Source organism: Lipotes vexillifer, unplaced genomic scaffold (assembly GCF_000442215.2).
Source record: "Lipotes vexillifer unplaced genomic scaffold, Lipotes_vexillifer_v1.1 scaffold153, whole genome shotgun sequence".
In the NCBI taxonomy this organism is placed as follows: domain Eukaryota; kingdom Metazoa; phylum Chordata; class Mammalia; order Artiodactyla; family Lipotidae; genus Lipotes; species Lipotes vexillifer.
The window spans coordinates 3,663,576-3,676,428 of record NW_006774670.1 but is presented as its reverse complement, the minus strand read 5'-3'; the positions used below and the strand labels follow the sequence as shown (position 1 = coordinate 3,676,428).

General features: G+C 39.8%; 1 protein-coding gene across 1 annotated transcript in view; it reads right to left on the bottom strand.

Annotated features, from left to right (window-relative positions):
* PGM2 (phosphoglucomutase 2) overlaps positions 1-12,853 on the bottom strand; it is a 33,528-nt gene that overhangs the window by 208 nt on the left and 20,467 nt on the right. The window contains exons 9-14 of the mRNA XM_007449428.1: positions 12,125-12,305; positions 11,941-12,034; positions 10,322-10,451; positions 9,184-9,373; positions 5,647-5,780; positions 1-129 (exon numbers count right to left, since the gene is read on the bottom strand). The exon at positions 1-129 is cut by the window's left edge and continues 208 nt beyond it. Of these exons, the coding sequence (XP_007449490.1) occupies positions 27-129; positions 5,647-5,780; positions 9,184-9,373; positions 10,322-10,451; positions 11,941-12,034; positions 12,125-12,305 (832 nt within the window). The 3' untranslated portion in view covers positions 1-26. The remainder of the gene's footprint in view (positions 130-5,646; positions 5,781-9,183; positions 9,374-10,321; positions 10,452-11,940; positions 12,035-12,124; positions 12,306-12,853) is intronic.

The window sequence follows — 12,853 nt, the reverse complement described above, 5'->3', positions numbered from 1 at the left end:
GTAATTATGCCCAAGGCTGGGATAGTTTACTCTCCTTTTGGCTGCAGGTTATACTTTTGTGGCTGGAAAAAATGTTCTTCAATAGCACTGACTAGTTCATTTAGTTCTTTCTTCAGCTGGTCGGGATCACTGCAAAATAAAGGGGAAAAAAAATTCCAGGTCAGTGGATTATGCCAAAGCATATTTTAAAGACTCCTCACATAGATCAATTAACATTGATATTTACCCTTAAGCGGAGGGCTAAATCAGACAAAACAGAACTCTAGTTACTTAAGCATGGGAACACATCTGTGATGTAGACAAAAAACTCATGTGACAATATTCATATTTTCCGCAAAGGCCTTCCTGAGGTCTCTACCATAAACAAAAGCACCCCTCTGCACTTCTCATAAGAATTTTTAAGAAACACAATTTGTCGCCTAGCATCCCTAAAAGCTCTGTCTGTACCTAACAGTGCAGAGAAAACTTTCATGACTTCAGCTGTCATTAAATCCTGGTGAACTTTTACAAATGACATGGCTGGCAAGTCTTTGGTCTCCCAGGATATGAATGTTCTTGATCCTGTTTGTCTTCAAACTATTGGGAGCTCGGCTACAGCCTCCTGTGTAAGGCCTTCCCAGGATGGAAGAGATGGGGAGCCTCCTAGTGGGCCTGCTGGTCACTCACCTGGAACTCAGACCCCGGGACCCCCTGTTTATTATTATTTTTTTAACATCTTTATTGGAGTATAATTGCTTTACAATGGTGTATTAGTTTCTGCTGTATAACAAAGTGAATCAGCTATACACATACATATATCCCCATATCTCCTCCCTCTGGCGTCTCCCTCCCACCCTCCCTACCCCACCCCTCTAGGTGGTCACAAAGCACGAGCTGATCTCCCTGCGCTATGCGGCTGCGTTTTATTCTACTTTGGGAACAAAAGGGTCACAACTAAAGTATAAACAAAACTCCTGGGAACTAGATCCCTTTAAGGAAACCAAGTTTTCAAGCATGTGGAAAACACTCATTTATGTGCAAACAATTGGAAGGTTGATAACAGATAAAACAGACTTGTAATTAGACAGGTGTCTAATTTATGTGGCAGCCTTACCTATCAGGTTACTAGCATGAGGTGAGTTACTATAAGTACTTAAAACCAAAAAGCTCAATAGAAAAACAAAAATCCTTCAATTCAAACTTTTAATACTTCATACTTGACCACCGTTAATATAGGCAAACTTCACTTTAACGGAAAGGGCAATCTTTGTAATTAGTTAATATCATTTTTGCATTGTAATAGTTAACCAGTACAACTAAAACAATCCATTTTATTACAGACATTAATTCTGGCTGTACCACTTACTAGCTGTGTGCCCTTGGGCAAGTGAGTCAACCTTTCAAAGGCCCAGATTCCTCATCTGTAAAACTGAGATAAAGACTATTTTCTCAAGAGAGTTGTCGTATAGATTGAGATAAATTATAGAAAGCAATTAACACAGAACCTGGCCCCAAAACCTAAATAAATGTAGCTATCATTATAATTATTTTTACCTCCCTATTGGTAACATATATAGTAATTATGCTTCATAAATATATATGAATTACACAAGTCTTTTCTTTTCCTTCTCCATAAATGTGCTCTGAAGAAAATAAGAGTTCTCAGGAAGGCACACTGACTAATAATTACTGTTTTTTTTTTTTTAATATAAATTTCTTTCTTTCTTTCTTTATTTTTGGCTGAGTTGGGTCTTTGTTGCTGCACGCGGGCTTTCTCTAGTTGTGGCGAGAGGGGGCTACTCTTCATTGTGGTGCGCGGGCCTTTCACTGCGGTGGCTTCTCTTGTTGCAGAGCACGGGCTCTAGGTGTGCAGGCTTCAGTAGTTGTGGCTCATGGGCTCTAGAGCGCAGGCTCAATAGTTGTGGCGCATGGGCTTAGTTGCTCTGCAGCATGTGGGATCTTCCCGGACCAGGGCTCGAACCCATGTCCCCTGCATTGGCAGGCGGATTCTTAACCACTACGCCACCAGGGAAGCCCTTATTGGTTTTCTTAAAACAATATACATAAAACAAAACTCATCAATGAATTTACTATATATCCCCTGCTGGTTTTGTTTCTCTGTTAGAACCCTGCTTGAGACTATTACCTAAATCTTGAGATAGTAAGAGAGTGTCCTTGTTCTTAGGAGTATTGAAGTCTGCGACTTATTTTCAAATGGCTGAGAAAACAAATCAACCAACCCAAATATATAATATTGATATATATGGTGAGTGAGAGCAAATATTGCAAAATGTTAGCAACTGCTGAAACTAGGTTAGGGTAGGCAAACTATGGCTTGCAGCCTGTCTGTGTAAATAAAGTTTTATTGGAACACAGCCACACCTATTCTTTTATGTCTGTGGCAGCTTTCCGGCTACAACAGCAGAGCTGAGTGGTTATAACAAGGGCTGTATGGTCTGTAATCCCTAAAATAGTTACTATTTGGCTCTTTACAGAAAAAGTTTGTCAACCCCTAGTCTATGTGAGGAGTATGTGGGTATTCACTACATTATTTCTACATTTCTATAGGTTTGAAAATTTTCACAATAAAAAGTTGAACAAAACTAAAGACATCAAGGGAATTCCCTGGCAGTTCAGTGGTTAGGACTCTGTGCTTTCACTGCTGAGGGCGCAGGTTTGATCCCTGGTTGGGGAACTAAGATCCCAAAAGCTGTGCGACACAGCCAAAAAGAAAACCCCAAAACAAAAAACAAATAAAAAAACAACTAAAGACATCAACCCCAACAAAAATACTTTTTAAAAGCAGGACTTATATTTGAAAAAGATTTTCTATTCAAAAGGGTTAGTGGGTTACGGAATTCTATGAATGAATGAAATTCATGATATAAAATATATTAATAATATTTAACGTTATCAGAAAGTAAGGAAACCTTAGCCATGGCTTTATTGCTGTTGTGTGTTAGTTATGCTCATGCCTTGCTTGAGCCCTGACAGCACATCTATGGGCTGACCTAGTGCCTAATGTTTCATTTAATAAATGGGAGCAACATTTCAATGACTATAATAAAAGGACAAATTTTCAAAGTATTTTCAGCAATTTAGAAACTAATATTTGAATTTAAGTCCACTCAATAAAGCATGTGAAAAATGTAAATACCATAGATCCTTAAACAGTAAGTTGTATTGTTATTATAAAAGAAAGTTTTCTAAAATATTACACATATTGGGCTTCCCTGGTGGCACAGTGGTTGAGAGTCCGCCTGCCGATGCAGGGGACACGGGTTCGTGCCCCGGTCCGGGAAGATCCCACATGCTGCAGAGCGGCTGGGCCCGTGAGCCATGGCCGCTGAGCCTGCGCGTCCGGAGCCTGTGCTCTGCAACGGGAGAGGCCACAACAGTGAGAGGCCCGCGTACAGCAAAAAGAAAAAAATAAATTACACATATTTTCACAGGATAATGAAAAGGAAAAACATATAGAGAGAAAATAGATCTTTAAATCAGATTTATGTCCATTTGTTTTCAAAAGAATGAGATACAAAAATATGAAAACACTAAGTGAGAATGAGAATTATTCAGAAGAAGATTCAGGGCTGATTTGGGTGTGGCTTGCTATTTCCTTTATGATAAAGTCCCCTACAGGTGACTATTCTGAGTTCTTGTATCCATGTTTTATAGTTTTGTTTTGTTTTAATATTTCTTGCATTGCTATCAGCCCTCACTTCTTCATGCCTAAGGAAAGTCCAACTGTAACAAATATTCCCTGCCCCTCTAATCTGCTACATTTAATCTGCTGTTAGCTCACTGATTTAAGATGCTCAGAAAACTTCCGCTGCTCTTATTTCCACATAATGTAAATTTGGTTCACAAGCCAGAAAAACGCTATGGACAAAGCTTTGGAGTGTATGTGCCATTACTACCTAGGCCTGTGTTGTCTACTACAGTAGCCACTAGCCACACGTGGCTACGGTGCAACTGAAATGTGGTTAGTTCAACAGAGGAACTGAATTTTTCATTTCATTTAAGTTAATTAATTGAAATTCAAATTTGAAAACTAGCACTTGATTCAGTTATTGGAAAACTTTGGTATGTTTCCAACAACTTGGGTGTCAAAATCTACTTTTTCAACTGTAAATTTTAGGAACTCTAAATACAGATTAAGAGGACCTCCCTGGTGGTCCAGTGGCTAAGACTCCGCGCTTCCAATGCAAGGGGCCTGGGTTTGATCCCTGGTCGGGGAACTAGAACCCACATGCTGCAACAAAAGATCCTGCATGCCTCAATGAAGATCTCGCAAGCTGCAACTAAGACTCGGCACAGCCAAATAAATAAATAAATATTTTTTTAAAAAAACCAAAACATTTTAAGTATTTCCTAAAAAATATAGCATTTGAATTTGAGATGTGTGGTAAGTGTAAAATATTGTATGGATTTTGAAGACTTAGTGTGAAAAAATTTTTTTTAAATATCTCATTAATGAGTTTTATAGTGATTACATGTTGCAATGTTAATACTTAAAATACTTAGTTAAATAAATATATTATCTGTTTCTTTTCACTATTTAAAATTGTGCCTAGGAGAAAATTTCAAGTTGCATATGTGGCTCACATTTTATTCCTGTTGGAAAGCACTGACTTAATTCACTTTTTAAAAAAATTTCCTGATTTTTCAAAAATTATTTTTATTTTTTGGCTGCACTGGGTCTTCGTTGCTGCACACGGGCTTTCTCTAGCTGTGGCGAGCGGAGGCTACTCTTTGTTGCGGTACGCGGGCTTCTCATTGAGGTGGCTTCTCTTGTTGTGGAGCATAGGCTCTAGGCTCGCGGGCTTCAGTAGTTGTGGCACGTGGGCTAGTAGTTGTGGCTTGCGGGCTCTAGAGCGCAGGCTCAGTAGTTGTGGCGCACGGGCTTAGTTGCTCCGCAGCATGTGGGATCCTTCCTGACCAGGGCTCAGACTCCTGTCCCCTGCATTGGCAGGAGGATTCTTAACCACTATGCCACCAGGGAAGTCCCAAATTTCCTGATTTTGAACTGTATTCTGAATAGAGAAATGATAGCTAAGTGACTGTTAAATAGGTGTGTAATATGACATTTATACGTGCTAGCTACATGTACCATGGCTGATAAAGTTCAAAATGTTACAGGTGTTGGAAAGTGACCAACTCAAACCCTTTACCAAGGTCACAAAGCACGACCCTGAAGCTACCAGACCATCGGCTCTTTGGTGGTAAGGACTGCTGTGGCTCTCCATCTGCCGCAAGACCCAGCGTGACTTACACACAATAGGTGCTCAAAGATATTTGTTGAATGGATGTGTAATGCATTTTAATTTACTGTATCTGAGACACGGAGAAAAAGAGAAAAAGTCATTGGTGTCAGCCTCAAATATAAAGTAATAGAAAAAGGAAATTTAATTATTATTACTGAAATTAGGAATGCAATTTTCCCACACAGGGAAATTTGGGGTAGAAGGAAATAACCAAGTAGGAAGTAAGCACTCTTGTCCCTAGATGCTTCAAGTGGCTGTTAATGTCACAATAGTGCTGCAGGTTCTGAAACAACATTCCTAATTAAACTACATATTGGAAAGATAAAATATTTTACTTAGCATCTGAATAGAATTTAGGAAGTTTAGGGAATAAAAATCACAGCAGCTGCCATCCATAGCATACCTATTTCCAGGGGGGGCGCACAGTTCCGAATAGTACTTGATTTTGGGCTCTGTCCCACTGGTCCGAATGGTGGCCACACCTCCATTAGCAAAGGTAAAGGTGATCATTTGACTGCTTTTACTAGTAGGGAGAACCTGGGAATTAATTTACACGTTATAAATTTAAGTAGTAACATAAGCTGTTCTTACCTAACTAACATTTTCCCCTGAATAAGCAAGAAAGTAAATGCAAAACAAAGAAGAAAAGAACGTTTTTGAGGAAATCAGAAAATGTACTCTGTATAAATGAAATAAATAATAATAAGGCAATTTGTGAAAATTAACTTTGTATATTACTTTTTACCTCCATGGTTCTATTAAAGCTACTAAAATTTGACTAAAATTGAAACACATCATTTCACAAGAAATTGCTTTAAACCGATTAATAATGCATTACCAAAACCCCACAAAACACTAGGCTTATTTCACTTTCAAGGGCTTCTGGTAGATGTACTTTTAGCTGATTGCTCTCCAAACTCCACTAAAATGACTGAAGCATTAAAATCAAAAAACACACAAGGGCAAAGAGGCAGCAACAGTTGAGGGGGTTGCCAACTAATCGTGGCAGTCAGAACCAGGTGGAGGGGCAGAGGTGACCTGATGGAACACAGAAGAATGTCCTCGGAGCCCCTGTAGCAGGCAGATAAGAACCGAGTCAGCATATTCTGCAGGGCCCTGGTAAAGCTCACTACCTAGGGCACCTGGTACAGCAAAGGGCAGGGGTGGGACCAAGAAGCTATTAGATCCTCCCAAATCCCCACATTCTGCCCACGTGGTCAACCAACCACCTCATCAGGAGATGGTTTAAATCTCTGGTGTAAGTGAACTAGAAGGGCTCAGAAGCTGGAGACGCTGGGCACCATGGAGGGCAGGGCATGGAGAAAACTTAGAGTAAGTCTGAGTCTGCACACTGAATGCTCAAACCCCTCCTCCCAGGTCCGCAGCACCTCTCCACCACTTCTGGGGCCTCAGCATCCCAGTTTATTACCCTCAGGCAGGAGATTAGGGTGAGAGTGAGGCATCCCCTGGAGACCTTGAGGGAAATAAAGACAATACAGAGGAAACAAGATCTACATTTTAAAAAAGCTATAATTAATATCCTTAAGAGAGGTAAGACATAATACACATGAAACAAGAATAAGATGTTACTTTCAATAAATTAGAGAAAAAGAGCTGAAATGTTCAAAGAAGCATTGAAACTTAATGTTGAGGTAATCTCCCCAAAAGTAGGAAAGAAGGATATAGATGGACAGTGGGAAAAAAGAAACACGGAAAGTAGAACATCACTCCAGGAGAGTCAGCATCTAAGAACCTGTCAAGAAGGACTTGTCAAGAAGGTGAAAACAGAAAATGCAAGGGAAGAGGTTACTTGAAAAACAACCATCCAGCGTCCTTCTTTGACAAAAATCAAGAGAATTTCTCAGAACTGAGAGAAATGGCTCCATAGATCAACAAAGACCAACCAAGTATCCAGAAAAATGAATGAAAAGAGACCCATACTAAAAGCATATCACTGAAATTTTAGAACCCCAAGTTTAGTGGAAAGTTCCTAATGTCTTCCCATGGAGAAAAAAACAAATGGCATGGAAAGGACTGAATGAGTATGGTGTTCTCATCCCTGAATGCAGCACACAGCAGGTCCCAACTATTTCCTGAGTGAATGAATGATGGATGCTCAACGGCTTTACAAATACAGAGCAATGCTTTCCAAACTGTGACTCAATAAAGCATGAGGGTAGAGTAAGACATTTTCTGACCTAAACTCCTCCAAAAATTTACCTCTCATTCATTTCTTCTTAGGAAGCTACTAGAGGATGTGATTTACGAAGATAAATATAAAAAGAGGAAATCATGGGGTCCAGGAGCAAGGGACCCACCCCCAGAGAGTGGTGAAAGGGCATTCCCAGGATGACAGCTGGGCGTTCAAACCAGAGAGCAGAAGTCTCTCCCCAGAGGAAGGGACCAGGAGGGAGGCCATTGGAAACAAGATGGAACCAACAGTCCAGGTCGAAAACCCTACTGAGAGGTATTTGAAGGATGTGGGAAGAACTGGTGAGGGTTACCTAGAAATCCACGCAAATGAAAAAACAAAGCAGCTATCAATTACAGGAAAAGTAATTCTTTATACAAATTAAGGGGAACCTAATCATAGTACACTACTTAACTAAGCAAAAAACAATAGTTACCAGTCATAATAAAACAAGCATGGAATCTGATGTCACCAAGAGTTGTGGTATAAATGTACTGTGAGGACAGGGGAGAAAAGTCGTGAATGCTGGAAGTATAAGAACTAAATCCCTACCTCCATAATAGAAAATTAATAAAGTCTAACACTGATAAGTCATAGTATCACCACATGAGCACATTGTTTAGAAATCTGGTGGTAAATACCAGGAGAAACAACTAAGAGGAAAGGTGGTTGTCTTGGCACATGGAAATGAGATGGCAGGAGTTGGAACTGCCATGTTTAATCATAACCCTTTTAATACTATTTGCCTTTAAAAACATATTGTGTGCAGATGTAAATTAAAAAATATAAAAAGGTGAATAGCAAAGCAAATGTCCATGTGATGAACTGGGAGATTGAGACTGACATATATACACTAATATGTATAAAAGGTATAACTAATAAGAACCTGCTGTATAAAAAAATAAATAAAATTCAAAAATTAAAAAAAAAAAAAGGCAAATGTCCAGTATCTCATAAGGATATTCTTACTGTCCTTCCTCTACCCCGCTGCCATAGTTTGCAATACTCTTCTGCCACATTTGAGCCTTCTTTTGACTCCAGTGGGGGAATCTACATGGTAGGAAGAATGCAAACTCATGCTTTACAGCTAACAACTCCTATATATTCAGAGAACAGGGTAAAACTAAGGAGGAAGCAAGTTCTCAAAGTTGGACCAGTAGCATTAGCATCAGCAGGGAACTTATTAGAAAGGCAAATAAGGGGTGGGCTGCAGGACTCAGTGTTTTAACCTGGCCACCAGGTGATTCTGATGCTTTTTCAAGTTCAACTGCTGAAAGAGAGGAAAAGCTGGGTTTGAGATCAGAAGAACCAGATTCTATCCCGAGCATCACCAATTAGCTGTGTGACCACAGGCAGGTCTTACACTTCTGAGTACAGTCATCCCTCGGTACCCGTGGAGGATTGGTTCTAGGAGCCCCCCACAGATACCAAAATTCATGGATGCTCAAGTCCATTAGATAAAATAGTGTAGTACAATCGACCCTTGGTATCCGCGGATGTGAAACCCTCGGATGATGAGGGACGACTGTATCGATTTCCTGCTGTATTAAATGACAGCATTGGCTTAGATGACTAGCAAGAACCCCTTTAGTTTCATCTCATGATTTTTAACTATCTATATATTTTGATAGCTTATTTATAATAATGCCTAAAATCAGCTTCAATTAATTATATGATTAAGTTGAGCTATTCAAAGTATAGTCAAAAAGTAAATAGAGACAAGTTTAACTGATAAAAGACATTACTTACAGCTTTTTTATCAGGTTGGCTATCATCATAGCCAGTTGTAAGGTCCCTAATGCCAGAAATTTCAAATTTGCCACAAGCTTTTGGATAATTATTCTTCCCATCGTAGTTTCTAAGGTTTTCAAATAATTTTTTAATAGTGCCTTGATCATGGCAGATAAAATACGAAGCTTTGGTGATATGGTAGCCATACCTATCAATACAAACACAATTACATGCAAAATGAGGAACAAATAAGTCTGCACAGTGTACACTGAACATGTATCAACCAGTATACTCTAAGACAAATAACCGTGACTAATTTCAAAGGAATAATTCAGCATTAAAAAAGAGGTCCAGGGCTTCCCTGGTGGCGCAGTGGTTGAGAGTCCGCCTGCCGATGCAGGAGATGTGGGTTTATGCCCCAGTCCGGGAAGATCCCACATGCCACGGAGCGGCTGCGCCCGTGAGCCACGGCTGCTGAGCCTGCACATCCGGAGCCTGTGCTCCGCAACGGGAGAGGCCACAACAGTGACAGGCCCGCATAACGCAAAAAAAAAAAAAAAAGGTCCAATTTTAAGAAAGAGGTCCAACAATCTAACCCAGGGATCGCTGAACTGCACTGTGGCCCTCAGCCTGTATTTCTAAGTAAAAGTTTCTCTATTGGAACGTAGCCATGCCATGCCCATTATCTTATGTATTGTGTCTGGCTGCTTTTGCACTACAAAGGCAGTGGTGAATAGTTGCTTTAAAGACGAAACAGATGTTTTGTGAACACATTTGTCTTTTTTGACATTGGACACTTAAAAATCACATTCTTCCCTTAGCCATTTCTGCAACTAATGTTCTCATTTGTTAAGAATCAATGTCATCATGAATGGTAATTACTATTAAGTAGTTAAATATGAAAAGGAAAAGGTGATCCCTTATTTAGTTTTTATAGGCAATAGAATTCATAGCCAAAGTAAGGACATCAGAAAGAATATTAGTATCTCATGCATAAGAACGGAGTAAAACACTAAAAAATATTACGACATGTGGGGATAACATGTAAACTGTATTTATTGCGATCATTTTACAATATAGATATACATTGAATCATTGTGTTGCACAACTGAAATGAAAAAAGATTACTTCAATTTAACAGTCAATAGAAACTTACTCAACATAGATGGCCTTTAGCTGCTGAGACAAAGACAAATTCTTGGTTGCTAGAAAGCTGGCCAACTCTGCACTTATGACGGCGGCACTGACTCCATCTTTGTCCAGAACGAAAGGGCAGCACATATATCCTGCAGAAACATGTGTCATACACACACCCTGAGGAGTAGGTCCCTTTACACACTGTGCGTGCACACATCTATATGCTCCCTGCCTACTGCATAAGAGGTTGCCAGTATGTAAATGCTTCTCATTCATCACCATTACATTTAAGAATCTAGGCCAGCACCTAGCACATAGCAGGCCTTCAAGAAGTATTTGCTGAGGTACAAACTACTATATATAAAATAACTAAGATACAAGGATGTATTGTACAACGCAGGGAGTGTAGCTGATACTTTATAATAACTATAACTGGAGTATAATCTATAGAAACATTGAATCACTAAGTTGTACACATGAAATTAATATAATATTGTAATTCAACTATGCTTTAATTTCAAAAAAGAAAAGAAAAAAAGAGAAAGTATTTGTTGAATAACCTGTAAGGAGAGTCTCCCTCCTAGGCAAATTGTACTCACTTTCCAGGTGTAGACCAAATCCCTCTAGCTCACACAAAACTGTTTCCAATTGTTCTAGTCAATGCTTATTCTGTCTTCACCGAATCCCCATATTTCTTATGAGTTATATGATTCATCTTGACACCTAGCCTATACTCTTTTGTGTGGTTTCTAACTCGATCTATATAAACTGCTGTAGGCTAAGGTCAGTGTCATCCATTTCTTTCAGAGTCAGTGTGCAACTGATATGCAATAAATATTTGATAAACAAATATAAGAAAATCTATTTTTTTTTAAATAAAAAGCTATAGTCAGGCCAGGATTGCAGTTTTGAGAGCATAAGAGCAAAAGTTGAGCTCTTACACTTCATTCAATGAATTAGTTCAATGTTGAGCCTGTGTCTATGTTGCAGGCAATGTATGAACTAGAAGAGTATGTATTATATAATAAGCATGATGTACAATAACTTTTATTAGACAAAGAGCTAAAACATCCCCAGCCCAAACATTTGCATTTCACGTTTCTATTGCTAGCTCTCCTCTTTTGCTCATTGATGGTGATCATTTAAGACAGGTGTTTTTCCATCATCCTGGCTGGTTCTTTCAGGTGACAGTCACTCTGATGAAAGTCCCACAACCATGCCTTCTCCTTTCTTCTGGACAGATCTCTGCAGAGCACTCTATGAGGGGAAGTGAACTATATTTGGCCTGGATATCAATACCATAGTGAGGAAATATCGTAACTCCCCAAATAGGAGGATTCTGAAGCTACTACAGCCGTGTACAGAACATCACTGATCACAATTATCTGGGCAAAGGATTCACTTCCTGACATGAATGGCTTGGTTATTTGTGAGATATTCTTTTCAGCTAAAAAAATCTGTGATGCCAACTTTGGGGTAGGACAGTTCAGCATTTGCTGAGCATCACAGAAGAAAAACAAACTGTGTGTTCCTGTTTCACAGTTAATCTTTTGAACCCAAATCCAAATCCACATCTTTGCCCATTTATTTGCATTCTATAAATTAACTGATCCCAGGATCATCATGATTAACTCTTACCAATAGCTTCTTCAAAAGCAAATAAGACATTTTTCCCCTGGTCTATTAGCTGTTTGGCTCGGTTTCCCATCCACTTAAAGCCAGTCAATGTTTCCTAAAAGGATAATCCAAGAGAGAAAGAAATGCCTTAGACCTTCTACAGAGCAAAAGAACGGGAAAAGAGCAAGTCTCACAAACACCTTACCTCGAAGTGAAAGCCCTCCTTTAAGGCAATGGCCTGCAGGATTTTGGAGGAGACGGTGCTGGACAACATATATGTGTCTTTGAGGGCGCTGTGATCTTGGTTCTTTTCTTTCCAAGAAGTAAAGAGCCACCAGCCCAAGAGGGCCCCCAACTCGTTGCCGGAAAACACTCTCCATTCACCACTGAAAGAAAAAACAACCTATGTACAGCAGTGATCTCAAGAGAGATCACTTAATTGTAAGTAACAATTAAGGACAGAACAGTTAAGCCAAACAAGGCTCAAAGTAGCCTCTGCAGGACTGTTCTTATTATTCTTGTTTAAATAACAGGCCAGAAGCGTGACTGCCACTCCACAAACATACGAGCAGCTACCGTGTCTCAGCCTGTTCGCCTAGACAAACACCCTGTCTTTGAAGAGCGTACAAAATAAGCACATCAGCGATGACACACAAATGCTTTTATCTCAGTCTTCGGCAAAGGCTTTGATTTTAAAAATAACAGAAACATGCTGGCAAGATGCCCCCTAAGGACTTCCCTGGTGTTGCAGTGGTTAAGAATCCACCTGCCAATGCAGGGGACATCGGTTTGAGCCCTGGTCTGGGAAGATCCCACATGCCGCGGAGCAACTAAGCCTGTGCACCACAACTACTGAGCCTGTGCTCCACAACAAGAGAAGCCACTGCAATGAGAAGACCACGCACTGCAACAAAGAGTAGCCCTTGCTCTCAGC